Source organism: Oncorhynchus tshawytscha, linkage group LG27 (assembly GCF_018296145.1).
Source record: "Oncorhynchus tshawytscha isolate Ot180627B linkage group LG27, Otsh_v2.0, whole genome shotgun sequence".
Classification (NCBI taxonomy): domain Eukaryota; kingdom Metazoa; phylum Chordata; class Actinopteri; order Salmoniformes; family Salmonidae; genus Oncorhynchus; species Oncorhynchus tshawytscha.
In genome coordinates, this window is record NC_056455.1 from 2,195,991 (window position 1) to 2,218,458 (window position 22,468).

General features: G+C 42.5%; 3 protein-coding genes across 6 annotated transcripts in view; all 3 read right to left on the reverse strand.

Annotated features, from left to right (window-relative positions):
* The window catches only part of LOC112261344 (kinesin-like protein KIF19), a 79,234-nt gene extending 77,537 nt beyond the window's left edge, over nucleotides 1-1,697 (reverse strand). The window contains exon 1 of one of the 2 annotated variants that reach the window (XM_042307403.1): nucleotides 1,190-1,697. In XM_042307403.1, the coding sequence (XP_042163337.1) occupies nucleotides 1,190-1,228 (39 nt within the window). In that variant the 5' untranslated portion in view covers nucleotides 1,229-1,697. The remainder of the gene's footprint in view (nucleotides 1-1,189) is intronic. The other variant, XM_042307404.1, reaches the window with a different exon arrangement.
* A 1,581-nt stretch (nucleotides 1,698-3,278) lies between these two features.
* dnai2b (dynein, axonemal, intermediate chain 2b) lies at nucleotides 3,279-15,311 on the reverse strand. Its single transcript, XM_024426745.2, has 13 exons — nucleotides 15,098-15,311; nucleotides 14,274-14,464; nucleotides 13,770-13,931; nucleotides 13,142-13,263; nucleotides 9,095-9,237; nucleotides 8,667-8,780; nucleotides 7,959-8,098; nucleotides 7,575-7,697; nucleotides 7,177-7,400; nucleotides 6,881-7,016; nucleotides 6,543-6,689; nucleotides 6,126-6,344; nucleotides 3,279-3,533 (listed from the first exon to the last, which is right to left on the reverse strand). The coding sequence occupies exons 2-13, from the start codon at nucleotides 14,454-14,456 to the stop codon at nucleotides 3,501-3,503; spliced, it is 1,746 nt and encodes a 581-aa protein (XP_024282513.1). The 5' UTR covers nucleotides 14,457-14,464; nucleotides 15,098-15,311; the 3' UTR covers nucleotides 3,279-3,500.
* A 240-nt stretch (nucleotides 15,312-15,551) lies between these two features.
* LOC112259288 (protein tweety homolog 2-like) overlaps nucleotides 15,552-22,468 on the reverse strand; it is a 117,915-nt gene continuing 110,998 nt past the window's right edge. For 2 of the 3 annotated variants that reach the window (XM_042307213.1, XM_042307215.1), the window contains 4 exons: nucleotides 20,653-20,853; nucleotides 20,346-20,424; nucleotides 18,960-18,986; nucleotides 15,552-18,318 (listed from right to left, as the gene is read on the reverse strand). In XM_042307213.1, the coding sequence (XP_042163147.1) occupies nucleotides 18,238-18,318; nucleotides 18,960-18,986; nucleotides 20,346-20,424; nucleotides 20,653-20,853 (388 nt within the window). In that variant the 3' untranslated portion in view covers nucleotides 15,552-18,237. The remainder of the gene's footprint in view (nucleotides 18,319-18,959; nucleotides 18,987-20,345; nucleotides 20,425-20,652; nucleotides 20,854-22,468) is intronic. The other variant, XM_042307214.1, reaches the window with a different exon arrangement.

Genomic DNA, 22,468 nt, shown 5'->3' on the forward strand with positions numbered 1-22,468 from the left:
CTTCTTCTGTATGTTGTAAAAGCGTTACATGGTCGCTGCCCATATCATTGCATAATGCAGAAAATAAAAGAGCGTTCAGGGGCCTTGGCAGCAAGAGTGTCTCGGTGGATGCTGCTGTGTACCCAAGTGGCGTCGGAGCAAATGCTTGCAAGCGCTTTACCACTCCACTGTCTCTCTGTCATGGCTCTTGCGACATCAGTACAGTACAACACATCTTGACCACCAAAGTCCATTGGATGTCACAAAGCTGTCCAGTGCTTTAAAAATATCCTCTCATGTTGTCCTGGTTTCCAGTGGTTTTCAGAAGATGTCTTCCTTAATTGACCCCCCATCCCCCATAAACGTGACGGACATATACCATTCACTGGCTTGTATGTGAAGCAGTAATTGTTTCAAAACATCTCCTGCCATGTCACTAATGCGTCGAGAAACAGTGTTGTTTGATGAAGTCATTGTCTGTATGGTTGTTTTGGTATTTTCTCCCAGCATTGTCCCAGCCATATCCGAAAGAATTAAGCCCTCCACAATAGTGTGGGGCTTGCCTCTCTCAGCCACTCGGTAGCTCAACATATAAGAGTCTTCTAGACCCTTCTTATTAATGATTTCGGATGCTTTTATACATGTCTTACTACATGAAAGTCTTCTTCATTCTCGCTCTAAAAAACTCCCGTGGCTTATTTTCAAACCGTCGTGTTTCGTTTCTAAATGTCTGCCCAAGAGTGAAGGTTTCCCGCGAGAGAGTAATGGTTAATGTGATGTTCATTATTTGACTAGGCTACCTGTATTTGACATTGTGTTGTTATTTCGCTGAACACTAGATGGTTTCATTTTATTTTTGCCAGTGAAAACGAGGCTACTCTGGCGAGAAAAAAAACCTCACCCAAATGTATAGGCCCGTTGGACAATATAAATGTACTGTTTGAAAATGTGAAGAACAAAAATATATATACCATTTAAAAAAAATTGTGAATGACATTTTTATTTGGCGTTCCCGCGGCATTGCGCGTACACCAGCAGTTTGGGAATATCTGGCCTACAGTAGTCTACACAATTATCTAGTCACACCTTCCACGTGGCATTCAATTAAAATGTCCCCATAAAGGTAGGCGATACTACACTACTGTTCTCGCAGCAATAGTACAGAAGTGTGTCAAAGTGTAGGCAGGCTACGCTAGTTTATCGTACTTACTGTCAGTTGCTGGTCTTTTGATTCGCCTGTGTCATTCATGGCCACTGGTGGTTGGAGTATCCTCGATTGTTAGAAAATAGTGGCTAAACTGGACATCGGTCAGACATCCTGCACGACCCCTTTCTACCCACCTGTATGGCTTATCCAATGTCGACAACAACTAGCCTACAAACCTCTACCTTTCCTCAAAATAGTTCTAATTTACTTACGGTTAAATAGACACCTATCGCCAAAAGTGCACTCTTACAAAACAAGTCTGATATAACAGCGTAAAACGAGTAGCCTCCATTCCATTTAATCTATTCTGTTTACAGAAATAATTAGTTCTTTCGCCCATGTCTTTGAAGACATACGAGGATGCGGACGGAGAATGGCAGGTGTCCACTGTTGACTTCCCTTTCCCTTCACTCTCCCCTTCGCTTCTTTTATCTGACGACTCGTGTGTTGTTTGTTTCTGGATACCCCTAGAGATCAGTAGGTAGTTTAAACAGGCAGAGGTGCATAAAGCACTAGAGTAAGCAGCTGTTTCTTCGATTTGCCGCGGCCCAAGGACGACATCTGGTGGATAAATCGATGGCGCATAGAATTGCACTAACATCTCTCCAAATTACGGTGACGCAATTGCTTGCCCTCAATACTAAATAGAACATATAATTTAATATTTTAGTCTGGAAATGAAAGTCTAATATACGTTTATAGAGCTAAATGAAATGACAATTTTCATATTTGTTTTATGCGGAATTGTAACTGATTGAAATGCAGCTAGGCCTACCACACAACCTGATGAGCTGCAGTTCGCAGCCAGGCTCAATGTGGGCGGAGTCAAACCTCGGGGCCAGCCTACATGTGGGCGGTGTCAAACGTATTTAACCCGAACCCTTCCCGTCTCCTTCAAGGTCAAAAAAGTTCAGGTAAACTTCGAAGGTATCAACATCAACAAAAGCGAATGTAAATCGAACCTAACCTACATGAATAAAAATATAAACAATGGAAGAGAGACTGTCATTATGCATAATGTACTTTGTAATATTCATGTTATACCAGTGCAGTGGCATATTTTTATATGACCTACTACCACCAATGTTAGCATTGCGTTAATTTAGCACCCATTTGCACGTGAGCTATCTAATTGCTCACAATGAGGGAATTTTATTTGGACAAATTTGCCTACTTGAGCAGTAAGCCTAGGTTTACATGTACAGTTATGTAATCAATTTGATCATTGATTTTCTGTTTTTCAATGTATGCCTTGTTTTTGTCTGCTGTGTTAATTGTTTCAATTGTGTTAATGTTGTTTAGTAAAGTTGACATAGAAGTCACCCGACTCGCTGATCTATTTACTGGAGCTAGTATAACTTAATGTACAAAGCACATTCAGCTTGCCAGTATTTCTATATGGTATAGTCTGTCTCCATTCTCATGAGGAAAGTAAATGGCATTATAAATCAGGATAGGTAGTAACTGTATATATATGCTCAATGAAATAATATTACAAAGTTATAACATTTATCAACCCAATTTGAACAGTACATGAAACATAAGAAGTCTGTTGTTCACTGCAAAAATATCAGTAGCTTGTCCTGAAGCAAAGTGTTACAACACATCTGCTGGTACCACTTTATATAATATTTCTAATGAAATACGTTTGTATTCAGTGTGACTGTCAAACCTCAGATGGGCAGCACAAAAAAAATAGTCAGGGTAAAACATGGGCGGGGTCAAACGTTTGACTCCGCCCACAATGAGCCCAGCCCAAATTGCACACTGCAGTCAGGGGTACTTGGGTGAAACTGCATACCAACCAAAAGCATCACCATCCCAAATCTGGAATGGTAATGGTCCATCTATAGGTCCTTTCCCTCTATCCTCAACAAGGTCTTCAATGTCACACTGCACTCACTTTGAATGAGTCACTGTTATAATTAATGAGTCAGACTGTGCAGCCTGTACTGTGCTCTTGAAATTGCACACAAATAACTACAATCCAAGACTCTGACATTCATTGAGGCTTGGCATATGACTAATTTCATACAATGTGCCCCCCGTCTTCATGATTTCTACAAAGGAAACAAATGTCAAAATCCCAAGACACAGCAAAATACATTTCCTTTAATCAATGAAGAAAACCCTAATAATGATTTATAAATAACAATAATTAAACAGGACCTCAATCCTGTTAATGAGTTCTGCATGACTCACTGAGAAATTCTATTTCTCTGTTAATAAAAAATACCTTGCTGTTTTTATTCGATTGATTCAAGATTACATTTCAAACAGCATGTGGAACATGGTGTTGTTAAGGTGTTCTGTCTCAGACTTCTTTCTCTTCACACACGTCTTTCTCCTGAGAGGGGCGACACAATGATATTACAGCATCAGTTTGAGCACAGAATCTACTGTATGTATCTGTAAGTAATTGACAATTACATTAGAAGTATACATAGCTTTTTACAGTCACGGAAAGGTAAAAAAAATACCAACAATCTATTTAATTCATTCCTATTTTCTTATTATAAAATATTTCCATCATTACTGGGGGAAAAACATTGCATTTGGATATTTACAGTCAGATTTACAAGGTTGAGTTCTTTCTCTAGACGAGCTAACAGTAGCTTTTATAGTCCCCAATCTTAATGGGGCACTGGACCAAAATAAGGGGCAATTTGTTACCCTTGGACAAAGAGGTGCAGCTACGTTTGACAGGTAACTATCAGTGGTGATGTTATATAGGCAGGAGGAGATCAGCAATGACTTCAGTCAAAAAATAAACATTTTGATTTTACTCAATTGTCAACTGTGTCATACGGCTATAGATTTTAAACAAAATCCGGACCTCCTCACCAGCCCCCTCTAAGTGTATACACCCTTGACAACGTATATCAAACAGGAACTTTAACTCTTTGATATAACTTGTCACTCTGACATGAGCCTCTCCAGCTAGTGTCCTGAAGTTCTCAAACATCTTCACGGGAGGGAGTTCAATTATGGCCTGCACTGCAGGCAAGAAAACCTGCCTTCTAGATACAGTTGAATTACTATCACAGCAGGGAGCGACATATTGACAAACCCATGTAGTTATACTTCATCCACACATGATCAACTATAAGATCATCAGAGCCGCCATGGCGCACAGAACATAGTGTCTAAGTTCATGCTGTATATAGGCCACCTCATGTTAATGTATTGCCAGATGAATGCCATTACAGGCTGGTGATGTTTGTTATGCTACTGAAATAGCCAACTAATTCAGTCATAAGATATAAACTCAGCAAAAAAAGAAATGTCCTCTCACTGTCAACTGCATTTATTTTCAGCAAACTTAACATGTTATGTTCGTACAAATATTTACACAAGATTCAACAACTGAGACATAAGCTGAACAAGTTCCACAGACATGTGACTAACATAAATGGAATAATGTGTCCCTGAACAAAGGGGGGGTCAAAATCAAAAGTAACAGTCAGTATCTGGTGTGGCCACCAGCTGCATTAAGTACTGCAATGCATCTCCTCCTCATGGACTGCACCAGACTTGCCAGTTCTTGCTGTGAGATGTTACCCCACTCTTCCACCAAGGCATCTGCAAGTTCCCGGACATTTCTGGGGGGAATGGCCCTAACCCTCACCCTCCGATCCAACAGGTCCCAGAAGTACTCCATGGGATTGAGATCCGGGCTCTTCACTAGCAATAGCAGAACACTGACATTCCTGTCTTTCAGGAAATCACGCACAGAACGAGCAGTATGGCTGGTGGCATTGTCATGCTGGAGGGTCATGTCAGCATGAGCCTGCAGGAAGGGTACCACATGAGGGAGGAGGATGTCTTCCCTGTAACGCACAGCGTTGAAATTGCGTGCAATGACAACAAGCTCAGTCAGATGATGCTCTGACACACTGCCGCAGACCATGACGGACCCTCCACCTCCAAATCGATCCCGCTCCAGAGTACAGGCCTCAGTGCAAGGCTCATTCCTTCGACGATAAATGCGAATCCGACCATCACCCCTGGTGAGACAAAACCGAGACTCGTCGGTGAAGAGCACTTTTTGCCAGTCCTGTCTGGTCCAGCGACGGTGGGTGTTGTGCCCATCGGCGACGTTGTTGCCGGTGATGTTGTAAGGCAGGTCCTCACCAGACAAGCCTACAAGCCCTAAGTCCAGCCTCTCTCAGCCTATTACGAACAGTCTGAGCACTGATGGAGGGATTGTGCGTTCCTGGTGTAACTCGGGCAGTTGTTGTTGCCATTCTGTACCTGTCCCGCAGGTGTAATGTTCAGATGTACCGATCCTGTGCAGGTGTTGTTACACGGTCTGCCACTGCAAGGAAGAGCAGCTGTCCATCCGGTATCCCTGTAGCGCTGTCTTAGGCGTCTCACAGTACGGACATTGCAAATTATTGCCCTGGCCAGATCTGCAGTCCTCATGCCTCCTTGCAGCATGCCTAAGGCACGTTCACGCAGATGAGCTGGGCAATTTTCTTTTGGTGTTTTTCAGAGTCAATAGAAAGACCTCTTTAGTGTCCTACGTTTTCATAACTGTGACCTTAATTGCCTAACATCTGTAAGCTGTTAGTGTCTTAACGACTGTTCCACAGGTGCATGTTCATTAATTGTTTATGGTTCATTGAACAAGCATAGGAAACAGTGTTTAAACCCTTTACAATGAAGGTCTGTAAAGTTTTTTTGACGATTTTTATGAATTATCTTTGAAAGACAGGGTCCTGAAAAAGGGACGTTTCTTTTTTTGCTGAGTTTATAAACAGATTAATAAAAACCCACTGGGCACAAACTGGTTGAATCAACATTGCTTCACATTATTTCAACAACAAATCAATGGATGAAGTTGAATCAACGTGGAAAACTGATTGGATTAGTAAAAAGTTATCAACCTGAAGGAAGTTCAGAATGTTATTTTTCTTTTCACTCAATCCCTTCTAACCTTTTTTTCTTGCTCCTTAGCTCTCTTCTTCAGCTCAGCTTCTACTATCTCATAGAACTCTGCCTCCGTGCGAGTTGCTAGCTCCTCAACGCTCTCTTCTCCGTCTCCCTCCTTGGTGTCCTCGTCCTTGCTCTGCTCTGAGCGGCTGCGCTCCTTCAGACGCATCTCACGGTGGCGCGCCTCCAAGATCTTCTCCCGTTTGGTCTCCCGCTCAAACATCTGACCAAAGACACACAGAGTCAATCCAATAGTATAGATAGGTGAGGAGAGAAAAGTAGAATAAAGCTGGGCAGGGGTAGTCTGTTCCCAGATCTGTTTGTGTTGTCTGGCCAACTCATATGGTCAATGTCACACCACAATGATCTGGGACCAGGCTAGGGCAGAGATGGATGTTCTGAGGTAGAGGGTGTCTCTCACCGCAGTGGCTAGGGCCTTCTCGTTCCTCTGGAGGGTACACAGCCCTGGGGAGATTTCCAGCAGGGTGGCAGTGCCCAGCTGAGAGCCACAGGCCAGGAAGCGCCCATTATCCTGCACCCGCAGGCTGTACAGAGCCTCATCACACACCTAGAATACAATAGAACTTCATTGTCTATCCGATGGCGGACATTTTCTTTGGTATGACCATACAAGAATTCTACCAACGATAACAACCCAACACAACAGAACAGGGTTTCCCAGGGTCATTTAGGCCTGGCAGGTGTTGAGTGATGGCTGGACAAAGTGTTTTCAGAATACAGGTGTTTCAAGGGACATACTTTTAGACTGAGGGTGGGGTCGTTCTGTTTGAAGAGGAAGTCCCAAACGTCTAGCGTCCCGTCCATTTTGACGGTGAAGAACACAGAGGGTCGTACTGGACTCCAGCAGCCATCTGACAGATAGGCCATATGGTATCTATGGCAACCAACAGGGGTCATTTTACAATAGGTCAATATTACAGGAGGCGAGTTGTATGCCAAATCACTGCTTATGTGTATTAGAACCTAAAGAGTGCTATGAATCGATCTGTGAAGTAGCTTTATCATCTGCTTTATGTTTCAGATGGACCCTTTACTTTGTCCACATGATGGACGACTCCTTGATGTCTTCGGACCAGATGCGGGCTGTCCAATCGGCTACGGTCAGGAAGTTCTTGGGGAAAAAAGGGTTCCTTTGCAGGGCGTAGATTGGGCCGTGATGACCGCTGTACGTACACACTATCTTCTCTGCCGGAGTCTTGGCCTTGCGGTTACAGGAGACCACCAGCCCTTGCTCTGTCCCTACCATAAACTTTGTGGGCTGAATAAGAAGAGAAAACATCATGTTCAATTGTAGGTCTTACTTTTGTACAAATAAATAATATACTGGATCTCCTACTCCAGGTTATACAAGAATATGTTAGGCTGATCCATACTCCTAATTCATCAACAGTGAAACAACAAAGGGATAGTCCAGTCTAGAGATCCTCCTCACCATAGTGGTCTCAAACTCCAGTGAGATTGCCCCCAAGGCATTGTCCAGGTTGCCCTTTTTGTTGGGGTCCAGTACCAGCCTCTCTGTGGGCTCACTCATCTTACGGATGTCCCACCACAGCACCTTATAGACAGAGAACAGGGGTCAACTCAGTCTACTTGCCTTCAATAGACGTATTATTACATAACTTCTGGGTACGGCCAAATGGTAGTTTAAGGTCAGAGAAAGTGTACCCATCCCAGACCAAGAGTATCAGACTTCACTGCCCATGAGCATTTTGTGCTTCTCTGACCTATTGTGCCTGCTGGGCTTGAGAAAGGTTAAGGTGACAAAGGCCTTTAATCAAATCAAATCATTATTGCTTAATTTGTAGGTCTGGCTCACCTGGCCGTCCGTAGATGCAGAGAAGGTATCGGTTCCTGTCTTTGACTGCAACCAGATGACTTTGTAGACAGGGTCTCTGTGGCTGTGCTCTATTGTGGACATTTCCACCGGCTGGCTCCCCTTGCGAGTGTCCCAATAAGCTGCTCAGACAAAGACATTATACTTAGTGTACATTCACAAACACACATGAAAGCGGGCGTGCACACACACACAAGAGTTGGTGGTCCATTTCATTTCAGGAAGTACACTGAAATCCCAATTCTCTTCAATTAGGAACATTTGGCATAGGAATTTGGTTTACTTTCCGAATTGACTGGAATTTAAATGGAATTGAACCCAAATCTTACACAGGCACATATAACACACAACTTAATTTCTGAATTTCATATTGAGCTGTCAAAGCCTGAACAATATCCTGAGGCAATATACTTCAATGTGTAAATAAGGGAGCATCCACACAAACACACCCAGACTTACATAACTCAAAGCATTATGACATTTCCAATAGAAAAAAAATGAATATTAACTTTAAACAGTACGATCCTGGGGTAAATGGGACAAACAGAAAAGAAAAAGGATGAAAGACAGTCAGAGTAAGATGATGGCCTGACCATACCCCCAATGTTCTGTACAGCTACCGAGCTGACAGGAACCATGACACTCTCTGGAGAATAAAAGGAGAGAACATTGTGCTGTTGAAGGACGCACCGATCTGGCCATTGTAGCTGCCTCCGACCAGGATGTGAGAGTCTTTGGGGTTGTACTCCAGACAGACCAGTAGAGAAACCGGTTTCAGGGTCATCTCTGGCTTATTGGGATTCTCTGAAGAGGCAACAGACGGGATTCAATTGATTACTAGACATCGTAGTCTACATTGATTTTCTGAACAACCAATTAGGGCGGAAAATGTGTTAGTCTCACTGTGACAGCTATTGCAATGATAGTCACTCTGTTAGAAAGAAAAATATCAAATGAAATATATAGATTTACGCAGAAAAGTGTTCCTTTTTCTTCATTCTCCCTGATAGTCACCAGTTGAAGTATCCTGGGGTAAGGAATGTTTTTGGGATAAATTAAAAACAGATGTTGAGTCTAATAGCTAAAATAAAAATAAAAACAGGAAGTATTACACCTACCAATGTCCCATATATATGAGTCATAGCTCATGTCTGGAGAGATGTTCTGGAACCCTAGTGAAGAGTAGGCCACAGCCAGTTTACAGCTGCCATCGGGATGCCAGGACAGACAGGTGGCAGTGCGCTTTATCTCGTTCGGGTCTCTGGAAGATCAAAACACAACAGCGATGTAAAACCACTTAAAGTAGTGGGGACCCCTATTTTTTCAGCCAGAATTTCTGGGGACCCCATTTCTTTCATAAGAATTTCTAGCGACCCCACCCCAAATCTAATGAGACAACCTTAAAATCTGTACATTTCTATTTTTACATTAACAAATAACTTTCAATTCAGTATATTTTCAAAATGAAAAGAAAACAAATACATTTAACTAAAAACATATGTACAGTGCATTCAGAAAGTATTCAGGCCCCTTGACTTTTTCCACATTGTTACATTACAGCCTTATTCTAAACTGGATTTTATCATTAATCTACACAAAATACCTCATAATGATGAAGAAATAACAGATTTTTACAAATCTTTCCAAATTCATGTCAAATAAAAAACGGTAAATATCACATTTGCGTAAGTATTCAGGCCCTTTACTCAGTACCTTGTTGAAGCACCTTTTGCAGCGATTACAGCCTCAAGTCTTCTTGGGTATGACGCTACAAGCTTGGCACATCTGTATTTGGGGAGTTTCTCCCAATCTTCTCTGCAGATCCTCTCAAGCTCTGTCAGATCGGATGGGGAGTGTCGCTGCACAGCTATTTCCAGATCTCTTCAGTGATGTTCGATGTGGTTCCAAGTCCGGGCTCTGGCTGAGCCACTCAAGCACATTCATAGACTTGTCCGGAAGCCACTCCTGCTTTGTGTACTTAAGGTCATTGTCCTGTTGGAAGGTGAACCTTAGTCCCAGTCTGAGGTGCTGAGTGCTCTGGAGCAGGTTTTCATCAAGGATCTCTCTGTACTTTGCTCTGTTCATCTTGCCCTCAATCCTTACTAGTCTCCCAGTTCCTGCCGCTGAAAAACATCCCCACAGCAAGATGCGGCCACCACCATGCTTCACCGTAGGGAAGGTGCCAGGTTTCCTAAAGACGTGACGCTTGGCATTCAGTCCAGAGTTCAATCTTGGTTTCATCAGACCAGAGAATCTTCTTTCTCATGGACTGAGAGTCATTTAGGTGCCAAAATGCGCTGTCATGTGCCTTTTACTGAAGAGTGGCTTCTGTCTGGCAACTCTACCATAAAGGCCTGATTGGTGGAGTGGTGCTGTAGAGACAGTTATCCTCTGGAAGGTTCTCCAATCTCCACAGAGGAACTCTGGAGCTGGAGCTCTGTCAGAGTGACAATCAGGTTCTTGGTCACATCCCTGACCAAGGCCCTTCTCCCCCGATTGCTCAGTTTGGCCAGGCAGCCAGCTCTAGGAAGAGTTGGTGGTTCCAAACTTCTTCCATTTAAGAATGATGGAGGACCCTGTGTTCTTGGGGATCTTCAATGCTGCAGACATTTGTTGGTACAGTTCTCCAGATCTGTGCCTTGACACAATCCTGTCTTGTAGCTCTACGGACAATTCCTTCAACCTCATGGCTTGGTTTTTGCTCTGACGTGCTCTGTCAACTGTGGGACCTTATATAGACAGGTGTGTGACTTTCCAAATCATATCCAATCAATTGAATTTACCACAGGTGGACTCCAATCAAGTTGTAAAAGAGCTCAAGGATGATAAATGGAAACAGGATGCACCTGAGCTCAATTTCGAGTCTCATAGCAAAGGGTCTGAATACTTATGTAAATAAGGTATTGTTTTTTATTTTTAATACATTTGCAAACATTTCTAAAAGCCCGTTTATCCTTTGTCATGGGCTACTGTGTGTAGATTGAGGGGGAAAACAATGTAATAAATTTTAGAATAAGACTAACGTGACAAATTGTGGAAAAGGTCTGAATACTTTCCGAATGCACTGTATTAGAGGACGACCGATTATGATTTTTCAACGCCGATACCAATACCGATTATTGGAGGACCCCAAAAAAAACGATATTTATAATAATATTTATTATTATTATTTTTTGTAATAATGACAATTACAACAGTACTGAATGAACACTTATTTTAACTTAATATAATACATCAATAAAATCAATTTAGCCTCAAATAAATAATGAAACATGTTCAATTTGGTTTAAATAATGCAAAAACAAAGTGTTGGAGAAGAAAGTAAAAGTGCAATATGTGCCATGTAAGAAAGCTAACGTTTAAATTCCTTGCTCAGAACATGAGACCATATGAAAGCTGGTGGTTCCTTTTAACATGAGTCTTCAATATTTCCAGGTAAGAGGTTTTAGGTTTTAGTTATTATAGGAATTATAGGACTATTTCTCTCTACCATTTTTATTTCATATACCTTTGACTATTGAATGTTCTTATAGGCACTTTAGTATTGTCAGTGTAACAGTATAGCTTCCGTCCCTCTCCTCGCTCCTACCTGGGCTCGAACCAGGAACACATCGACAACAGCCACCCTCGAAGCAGCGTTACCCATGCAGAGCAAGGGGAACAACTACTCCAAGTCTCAGAGCGAGTGACGTTTTAAACGCTATTAGCGCGCACCCCGCTAACTATCTAGCCATTTCACATCGGTTACATCAGCCTAATATCGGGAGTTGACAGGCTTGAAGTCATAAACAGCGCAATGCTTGAAGCATTGCGAAGAGCTCCTGGCAAACGCATGAAAGTGCTGTTTGAATGAATGCTTACGGGCCTGCTGGTGCCTACCATCACTCAGTCAGACTGCTCTATCGAATCATAGACTTAATTATAACATAATAACACACAGAAATACGAGCTTTTGGTCATTAAAATGGTCAAATACGGAAACTATCATTTCGAAAAAAAAAACGTTTATTCTTTCAGTGAAATACGGAACCGTTCCGTATTTTATCTAACGGATGGCATCCCTAAGTCTAAATATTGCTGTAACATTGTACAACCTTCAATGTTATGTCATAATTATGTACAATTCTGGCAAATTAATTACGGCCTTTGTTAGGAATAAATTAACTTCACACAGTTCGCAACGAGCCAGGCGGCCCAAACTGCTGCATATACCCTGACTGCTTGCACGGAACGCAAGAGAAGTGACGATTTCCCTAGTTATAAGAAATTCATGTTAGCAGGCAATATTAACTAAATATGCAGGTTTAAAAATATATACTTGTGTATTGATTTTGAAGAAAGGCATTGATGTTTATGGTTAGGTACATTGGTGCAACGACAGTGCTTTTTTCGCAAATGCGCTCTTTAAATCATCACCTGTTTGTCGAAGTAGGCTGTGATTCAATGAGAAATTAACAAGCACCGCATCGATTATATGCAACGCAGGACACACTACATAAACTAGTACTATCATCAACCATGTGTAGTTAACTAGTGATTATGTTAAGACTGATTGTTTTTTATAAGATAAGTTTAATGCTAGCTAGCAACTTACGTTGGCTTCTTGCTGCCCTCGCGTAACAGGTAGTCAGCCTGCCACGCAGGCTCCTCGTGGAGTGCAATGTAAGGCAGGTGGTTCGAGCATTGGACTAGTAACCGGAAGGTTGCAAAAATGAATCCCCGAGCTGACAAGGTAAAAATCTGTCATTCTGCCCCTGAACAAGGCAGTTAACCCACTGTTCCTAGGCCGCCATTGAAAATCAGAATGCGTTCTTAACTGACTTGACTAGTTAAATAAAGGTGTAAAAAAAAAATTGGGCCAAATTGGTGTCCACAAATACCGATTGTTATGAAAACTTGAAATCGGCCGTAATTAAATTGGCCATTCCGATTAATCGGTCGACCTCTACACTGTATATTTATTATATTTCTCAAAAACGTTATATTGTTCCATACAATAATTGTTTTTGTTCCACTAACTTGAGAGACACCAGACACTGGTAATATAGCCTTAAATAACAATATCATAATTAATGGATTCTATGAGGGCAATAACTGCAACCATTGTTGTTGTTATGCAAGTCTAACACTGTTGAACGATAGGTTAATAGAAGTCAGAGAGGCACCTGAAAACATTGATGGTTTTGGCTGAGGGCTGCTCCTCGGACTCCTCCACCACCTCCTCCTCTTCAAAGTACTCCTGGTAGATGTTGATGGCATTGTTTTGTTTGATGCAATGCTCCATATTCTGTGTTAGAATGGGAGGAACAGAGGAGGGCTCTGATAAGAGATGGAAAGGAGCACTTGTTATTCTCTCCACCTCTCCCTTTCAGAACTGGTTATTCTCTCCATCTATTAAACTACTGTAGCAGCTAATACATGTATTTGGGACAATGTAGATTTAGGGTCAGTTATAACACCCTTACTCTGCAGAAATGTAGATTTGGGACCAGTTAACACCCCTAGTCTGGAGCAATGTAGATTTAAGACCAGTTAACACCCCTAGTCTGGAGCAATGTAGATTTAAGACCAGTTAACACCTCTAGTCTGGAGCAATATACAGTAGATTTAGGACCAGTTAACACCTCTAGTCTGGAGCAATGTACAGCAGATTTAGGACCAGTTAACACCCCTAGTCTGGAGCAATGTACAGTAGATTTAGGACCAGTTAACACCCCTAGTCTGGAGCAAAGTAGATTTACGGCCAGTTAACACCCCTAGTCTGGAGCAATGTAGATTTAGGGACACACTCACACTGCCCAGCTGCATGATGGTGCTGAAATAATGCTCATCTTTCTCCACTTTCTTCCTGAAGCGGATGGTCTGCTCCATCTCCTGAGGGTTGACGTCCTTGGGCCAGCCTCCCTCCACATGGTTTATCCCCCTGGTGTCTGACTCAAAGCGCTCAGTGTTCACCTACAAAGGGCCAGGCAGGACAGGCAGGATTCAGCACACACGGCTGTAGTGGCCTGGTTACAGACAGTCTGAATAAATAGTGTTGGAGTGAAATGTACATAGGCTGCCAGATGCTGCTTATTATCTCATAATGATGCAGAAGCTGTTTTTATCTAACACAAACTTTGCTGATATCATGACACTCAACATACCCAATTAAAATTGGTGTGTGTTGCTCAAGTCTTGTGAAATGTTTAGGTTGTGTAATAAATGATAATACACGTACCAGGGAATGATCAAATCTATTTACTTGTCGTACATTTTTATGTTACAGGTGACAGGGTGTTAGTCTACAATGTTCACCTCATGCTCGGACATCTCTTGTGTGCACTGTATGGGAATATCGCAAGGGTCTCTCTCAATGAAGTTGGATGCCAGAGAAGGATCAGGGAGGATGTCCACATGCAACTCAGCAGGCCGATCAGAGAAATTACACTGTCGCCCAAACTCATTGCGCTTCTTGGTGTACACATGAACTATCTCCATTGTGAGTGCTATCGGGACATAGATTGGAGAGAGGGGATAGATTCAGGTTAGGCTATGGGCCTACTTGTTTATCTACCAACACAAGTCAAGGATTAGTTCACCTGACGATGGAATTAACACAAACAATAGAAAAAGGTGCAGTGACTGGATGAATATTACAGCGTACAGGGTTACAATAACTGCTCTTGATGAAAATAATTAACCCTATTCAAAAGGGGAGGGGAGGTTACCTGCAAGGTGGCAATGTCAACCAAACTGGTGAATGACGAGCTTCCAATCAACATATGTGTGTCAGTTTGCTAGCTTTGTCTCAGTTAACTTTACAATGTAACCAACTTATGATGGTTAGCCTAAGTAGCCACATTTACAAGAGATATCTATTTGGGGGGAGTTCAACGTGTGCTAACATTGTCGTTAGCTGACTAACATTACTAGTAGCTAGCTAACGTTTGCCAGCCGGACGATGCATGGGTAGCTAACGTTAGCTAGATAACGTTAACGGTTAATCAAGCATCACTTGAGCCAGAGTATCATGTAACGTTAGCTATCTAGCTACATTATCTAACATGGCATTCTTATTGTTTTGAATGTTCGAATCAAACGACTGTCTATAAACCGAAATCATAATGAAATATTCTTACCTTTCCTCTTGAGGTTATAAGATAATGAAATGAAGCGTCAAAACTCCCTGCCGTATCCTCAAATGTTTGGATTTCCCCCACTCTCAACGCAACACAAAAGTAGCAGCATACCGTATCCTAGCAACACAATCACACTGGGCAGGGTATGACCGCCCACACTGGGAGAGTCAGTGGACCAAAGGCTGCTCTGCACAGGAGCTCGGCGTAACCAATAGTCATTGGTGTAACCATACAATTACATTTCATTGAAGCCCACACCTGTGTGGCTAACCAAGTCGTCATAGCATTTACCCAAGGCTTGTGATTTTTCACATCCACTTAATAATGCAAACTTAGGGTTGGCCCAGTGGTTGGAGGCGTTGTCACCGTCAGGTCAGCCACACTTTAATTTTTGGACTTAAAAAAAAGGTGCACAACGCATTAACATAATGAAGATACACCAAACACATGAGAATACTAGCTACACAAAAGTATTTTATTAACTTACAATGACACCCCATCTCTGAGGATACATAGAAATCAATCATCACTCTCAATGGTTGAAGACAGTGCTACTTCACATGGACTCAAACTGAAAAATAAACATAAAATAACATAACAAAACCCTACAGAATTAAACATGAACTGACAAAAGATGAAAACAGAATGTTCATTAAGAGTATGACTATGTTTCTCAAAATGGAAGACAATTATCATTAATCAGGTTAAAACTGATATCTGAACACAATTTCTCCCGCCATGATAGTTTTCAGCAATTTCCAAGTCATGACCAAAACTCAAGTTTATATGTTTTTATTACAATATACATACAACTGAATGCCATCATATAACAATGGCCTCTGAAAAAATATCTGATATTGTGGCAGAGCAGCTCCCAAGGGCTTTATTGGTTTAAAACACAACCCGTGGCACATTGGGACAACCATAAAAGAAAATACGAATACCGGTAGTCCAAAATAACAGTCTTAGTCTGTTCAAATGATGGCTCAAAACATAAAATCCTGTGTCAGACACTGTGCAGGACTTTCTGAATGGAGAAGAGCATGCAACACAGAGGGGTATCTGTATAGTGTAGGGAGGGCATAGTGTTGGGAGGGCATAGTGTAGGGAGGGCATAGTGTAGGGAGGGCATAGTGTAGGGAGGGCATAGTGTAGGGGGGCATAGTGTAGGGAGGGCATAGTGTTGGGAGGGCATAGTGTTGGGAGGGCATAGTGTTGGGAGGGCATAGTGTAGGGAGGGGATAGTGTTGGGAGGGCATAGTGTTGGGAGGGCATAGTGTTGGGAGGGCATAGTGTTGGGAGGGCATAGTGTTGGGAGGGCATAGTGTTGGGAGGGCATAGTGTAGGGAGGGGATAGTGTTGGGAGGGCATAGTGTTGGGAGGGCATAGTGTTGGGAGGGCATAGTGTAGGGAGGGCATAGTGTTGGGAGGGCATAGTGTTGGGAGGGCATAGTGTTGGGAGGGCATAGTGTTGGGAGGGCATAGTGTAGGGAGGGGATAGTGTTGGGAGGGCATAGTGTTGGGAGGGCATAGTGTTGGGAGGGCATAGTGTTGGGAGGGCATAGTGTTGGGAGGGCATAGTGTTGGGAGGGCATAGTTTAGGGAGGGCATAGTGTTGGGAGGGCATAGTGTTGGGAGGGCATAGTGTTGGGAGGGCATAGTGTTGGGAGGGCATAGTGTTGGGAGGGCATAGTGTAGGGAGGGGATAGTGTTGGGAGGGCATAGTGTTGGGAGGGCATAGTTTAGGGAGGGGATAGTGTAGGGAGGGCATGGTGTAGGGAGGGGATAGTGTAGAGAGGGCATGGTGTAGGGAGGGCATAGTGTAGAGAGGGCATGGTGTAGGGAGGGCATAGTGTAGGGAGGGCATAGTGTAGGGAGGGCATAGTGTAGGGAGGGCATAGTGTAGAGAGGGCATAGTGTAGGGAGGGCATGGTGTAGGGCCACTATCCCAGGCCCTACCATACAGTCAGGGTTAGGTTTGTGCTTCACAATGTTTAGGTCTGAGGTGTATGTGGAAACATATAACTACTATTATGGCATATATAGTATGTGTCGTTTGTAGCCGTGTAGGAAATGGGAGGACCCTTTGACAGTAGACACTTCCCAGTTCTAAGAGTGTGAATGTCATTTCTGATGTACTTGTTCCTGGCCAATTTAAACAAATACAAATGTGTTGGAGTATCAGGTATCAACAGTCATAGTATGGTCCCTCCTTTTGAGTTAACAGTCATAGACCTACAGTAGCTATTATAGAACATCTGTTTAGGTGAATAGGGAGTGGTTATAGGCACAAAAACATGCTTCCATTCTTAACATATGTTTTAGAAGAAGTTTAATTTCAAAATAGACTAATCATATCATTAGTATCTGAACAATAGATCATTATAAAAGCAATTTCCTGTAAAAGTTGCTATTGTCTCGTCAGAGTGAATGAATCAAGCTAGCGTTTTTAAAAGAAATCATTATTATGACAATTTCCATTTTACCATTTTTTTTCAACACTACTACTACACAAAGAGCTGGGAAATATGAGGACTCACATACTGAATTGGTGGCCTAAGGACATGTTGTAAGTTTGATGTTATAGGTCAAATGAAATGAAAATAAAAAATATATATAATTTCTCTTTCTTACATTTTCAAAGGTCTTGCCTAAAACAAATGCTGCAGACAAACCGAAATATTTAAATCTAAAGCTATTAGAAAAGTTTGGTGTTATTTCCAAGAGAACTTTAGCAGAATTTCTTTTGACTATACCTTCAGACAGTGGACACAACATGCAATGTGGAAGTGGAATAGTAGGGCTTTACATTGCTGCATTCTCTGGAGACAGCAAGGGAGAACTGAAATAGATTGAATAGAATCACATAATAGAATCATTCTAATTCTATGGGCTGGAGTCATGGTGACTAAGACATAGACACTTGGCTCTGGGGTTTGGGATGTGACAACTGTGTGTGTCACACCTTTCCTCATATCAGGCCTTGGTCCAGTCCAGGGAGTTGGACGAGAAGTGGGTCTGTGTAGCAGCCACAAAGTCACACACTTCTGGAGTAGTTGTGTGTGTATGTGTGTTTGCCTGTATGAGAACCCTCTTGGAGATAGCAGAGATTAAAGAGGAGGAGGGAGGGAGGAGCAGCTCTATGCCTGGAAATCATTCCCAAAGTGTCTGATCTGGTCCTCAGTCATGGACAGGTATGTAGCCCTCATGCTGGGGGAGTACTGTGGGAAACAGAATGTCACAGGACACACAATTAGAGACAACACCAGGTAACGTATAGAGAATGACAACAGTATAGAAGAACACAGGACTCTTTCAGAACAGTATTTAGCCAGCTAGACAGGAAGAAAGGGGAGGTAGGGAAGACAATAGGGTGCCTAATGCAAGCATTCTAACAAAACAGTTGAGGGGACTGGGAGTCAGACAACACCGTAGGCCCCTCCTTATGGACCAAGCCTTCTCAGACAGTAGGTGAAACAGGGGGAATACCGGGAAGGAAAGGTTTACGCCATGCACACATAGGACTGCCGATCTGTCTCTGAATGTCCCAACCCAGGGAGATGTGAGGATAGGTGACACCACCACAATCCCACCAGCGGGGGGAGACAGACCTGACTGGGTCAAACATACAACTGGAATGATGACGGTGATGATAATGATGTCATGATGATGATGTCCTGAACAGTAAGGTTGGTAGTTCAAAGCCATGCCAGATGTGAAATAGAAAATGCAGTACCAAAATGAAAATGGAGATGAATTAACATTTTATGATTTGAAACGAAGGCAGGGGGAAAAGCAACTGGGAGTCTATCTTATCCTTCAGACAACAGAGAGGTCCAAAGAGGAGCAGAAAACGACTTACTCCGTTTCTAAATTGCTGAGTGTATACCTCCAAAAGTTGATTAAAAAAAGAAGAAAGAAATCAAATACAAACAAACATATAAACAACGAACAAACAAATAAACAATATAAAAGAAGCTGTTAGCTGAAAAAGTAGAGTGCCACGCCCCGTAGAAGGTAGGTATGTCCAGAGGACACCACATGACATTACCAGTGAGATCATCACAGCTTCTTGGCTAGAGACTGGTAGTAGAGAGAGAGGGCAGGGGAAAACACCGAGGTAGATACGGTATACAACTCAGTCATGCATCCCAAATGGAACCCTATTCCCAATATAGTCCACTGCTTGTGACAGGAGCCATATGGGTGCCATTTGGGACTCAGCATTAGTCTAAAGGTAATAAACCTTACATTCAGTCAACTACAAATACATCTTCCCATGGGAAGGATGGCAGGCAGCTACAGTAGATGTAAACAGGCTCAGAAACCCATAATATATGCGATGCATAAGATATGTCTCTTCATGAAATTCCATTAGGCACAGCAGGCCTTTGACAGAAGACAGGAGAGGATAATTGATCTAAATAGCTGCCATTACAAGGTGCATTTATCATGAGGACCAGAGACAGAGAGCGAGAGAGAGAGAGAGACTGACCTTTAGAGAGAAGTAAAGTTACCAACTATGGACTGACACCTGTGAGATCTTCCCCTGGGCATTGGTCTAAATAACACGCTTCCATCTCATCTTAAATGCATGGACATGTACACTACAGTATATCTATGTTAAACTTCTCTCTCACTGTCCTATTCCCTCTGTAAAGAGTCACAATCTACACCTATGTTAGACAGACAGGTAAAGGCACAACGTTAGCAGAGTTCTCTCTGATACTGATACGTCCCTAATCAAACTTTGATTTGATATGTGATCAAACTGATGATCATGATCAAAATCCTAAGTGGAAATATGTTATCATGTGGATGTCATATCTTGTGAAAAACTGTCACGTCATAACTCGTGAGAAATCAACTACAACAACCATTTAAACAACTTCAAAGTAACACTGACTTGAACAAGTTAAGGAAGGCATCATGTAGAGCATCATATGGGGGAACTCTTTACCAGAGTTGACACTACAAACAGAAAATAGATGCAGAAAAAAGTCCTAGCGGGTCACTGAATCCGAATTAAATAACATAACAGAAATGGTGGTGAGAGAAAGATCAGTATTACAATGCTGATTGACTTGATAGTATGTGGGAGAGTGGCATCCGGGTTGGGGTCAATTCAATTTCAATTTAGTCAATTCAGGAAGCATTCTGAAATGTAAATTTCAATTCTCCTCATTGGAATTGACCCCAACCATGAGTGACATCATAAAAAGGACTTGGCCTCTGGGACCCAACGTACCGAGGGGGGCGGAGAGCCTCTCCCGATCAGAGGAACGTTCTCGTACCGCGGGTTTCCCCCGAACAACGCTGACTGGTTCCTGAGGAGGGAGAAAGAGAGGGAGAGAGAGAAAGTGTCTGCTAAACAAACATTCCCAATCACCAAAAATCTAGCCAGTAACATATCAATCTGGGCCAGTATGCCTTCTTAGCGAGCATGATCCTTACAGTTTACAGTTAGCTTTACTTTAGCTTCAGTATGTTCATACGTATAGCATACTAGACTGTGCATTACCATACAGTCAAAACCAGGCCAGGGCTGGACTCACATGTACTCTGAGACGGGTGCGTTGGACACAGTCTGGGCAGCCTGGGCGGCAGGCGGGTGAAGGCTGCTCTGGCTGCCCACACTGCTGCTGTAGCTGCAGAAGCTGTGCATGTTGGTGGCATGGTTGGAGTCGTGGGTCGTCATGCGTCTGGCCTGAGGGTTAAACGGGTCACCCTCGTCTATATCGTCATAATCACGCTCCCTGGAGAGAAGAAGGGTGGAGTCAAGCAACATAGATGATTTAGTGACTTGTAAGGTGTACATACAGTATAAACACAACGGATGTACTGTACACACTCTGGTTCTATATGTATATATACGGCCCTAAGCACACAGCCAAGGTAAAGAGGAGTGGTTTCGGGACAAGTCTATGAATGTCCTTGAGTGGCCCAGCCAGAGCCTGGACTTGAACCCGATCTAACATCTCCGGAGAGATGATAATAGCTGTGCAGTGACCCCATCCAGCCTGACAAAGCTTGAGAGGATCTGCAGAGAAGAATGAGAGAAACTCCCAAAATAAAGCAGTGCCAAGCTTGTAGCGTCATACACAAGAAGACTCGAGGCTGTAATCGTTGCCAACGGTGCTTCAACAAAGTACTGAGTAACAGGTCTGAATACTTATGTAAATACTCCAGACTAATACAATTGGATTTGATTTGAAAATGTGATATTTCTGATTTATTTTTTTTACGTGAAAAAAGTCAAGGGGTCTGAATACTTTCCAAATGCACTGTATGTACACTACTGTTCAAAAGTTTGGGGTCACTTAGAAATGTCCTTGTTTTTGAAAGAAAAGCACATTTTTCAGCCATTAAAATAACATAAAATTGATCAGAAATACAGAGTAGACATTGTTAATGTTGTAAATGACTATTGTAGCTGGAAACGGCTGATTTTCTTATGGAATATCTACAAAGGCCAATTATCAGCAACAATCACTCCTGTGTTCCAATGGCACGTTGTGTTAGCTAATCCAAGTTTATAATTTTAAAAGGCTAAATGATAATTAATAAACCCTTTTGCAATTATGTTAGCACAGCTGAAAACTGTTGTTCTGATTAAAGAAGCAATAAAACTGGGCTTCTTTAGACTAGTTGAGTATCTGGAGCATCGGCATTTGTGGGTTTGGTTACATGTTCAAAATAGCCAGAAACAAAGCACTTTATTCTGAAACTCGTCTGTCTATTCTTGTTCTGAGAAATGAAGACTATTCCATGTGAGAAATTGCCAAGAAACTGAAGATCTCGTACAATGCTGTGTACTACTCCATTCACAGAACAGCGCAAACTGGCTCTAACCAGAATAGAAAGAGGAGTGGGAGGCCCCGGTGCACAACTGAGCAAGAGGACAAGTACATTAGAGTGTCTAGTTTGAGAAACAGATGCCTCATAAGTCCTCAACTGGCAGCTCATTAAATAGTACACGCAAAACACCAGTCTCGACGTCAACAGTGAAGAGGCGACTCCGGGATGCTGGCCTTCTAGGCAAAGTTGCAAAGAAAAAGCCATATCTCAGACTGGGCAATAAAAATAAAAGATGGGCAAAAGAACACAGACACTGGACAGAGGAAGATTGGAAAAAAGTGTTACGGACAGACGAATCGAAAAAGACGATCACAAAGAACATTCGTGAGACGCAGAAAAAATGAAAAGATGCTGGAGGAGTGCTTGACGTCATCTGTCAAGCATGGTGGAGGCAATGTGATTGTCTCGGGGTACTTTGGTTGTGGTAAACGGGACCTTGAAGAAGGAATGCTATCACTCCATTTTGCAACGCCATGCCATACCATGAGGAAGGAGCTTAATTGGAGCCAATTT

Bases quoted from the DNA above. Each gene is read 5' to 3' on its own strand.
- dnai2b (XM_024426745.2), bottom strand. From the start codon at position 14,456: ATGGAGATAGTTCATGTGTACACCAAGAAGCGCAATGAGTTTGGGCGA. The intron at 9,238-13,141 runs GTGCCTCTCTGA...TTGATCTTCCAG, and splicing joins AAAACCATCAATGTTTTCAG to AGACCCGAACGAGATAAAGC. The intron at 3,534-6,125 runs GTTAGAAGGGAT...CGCCCCTCTCAG, and splicing joins CTAAGGAGCAAGAAAAAAAG to GAGAAAGACGTGTGTGAAGA.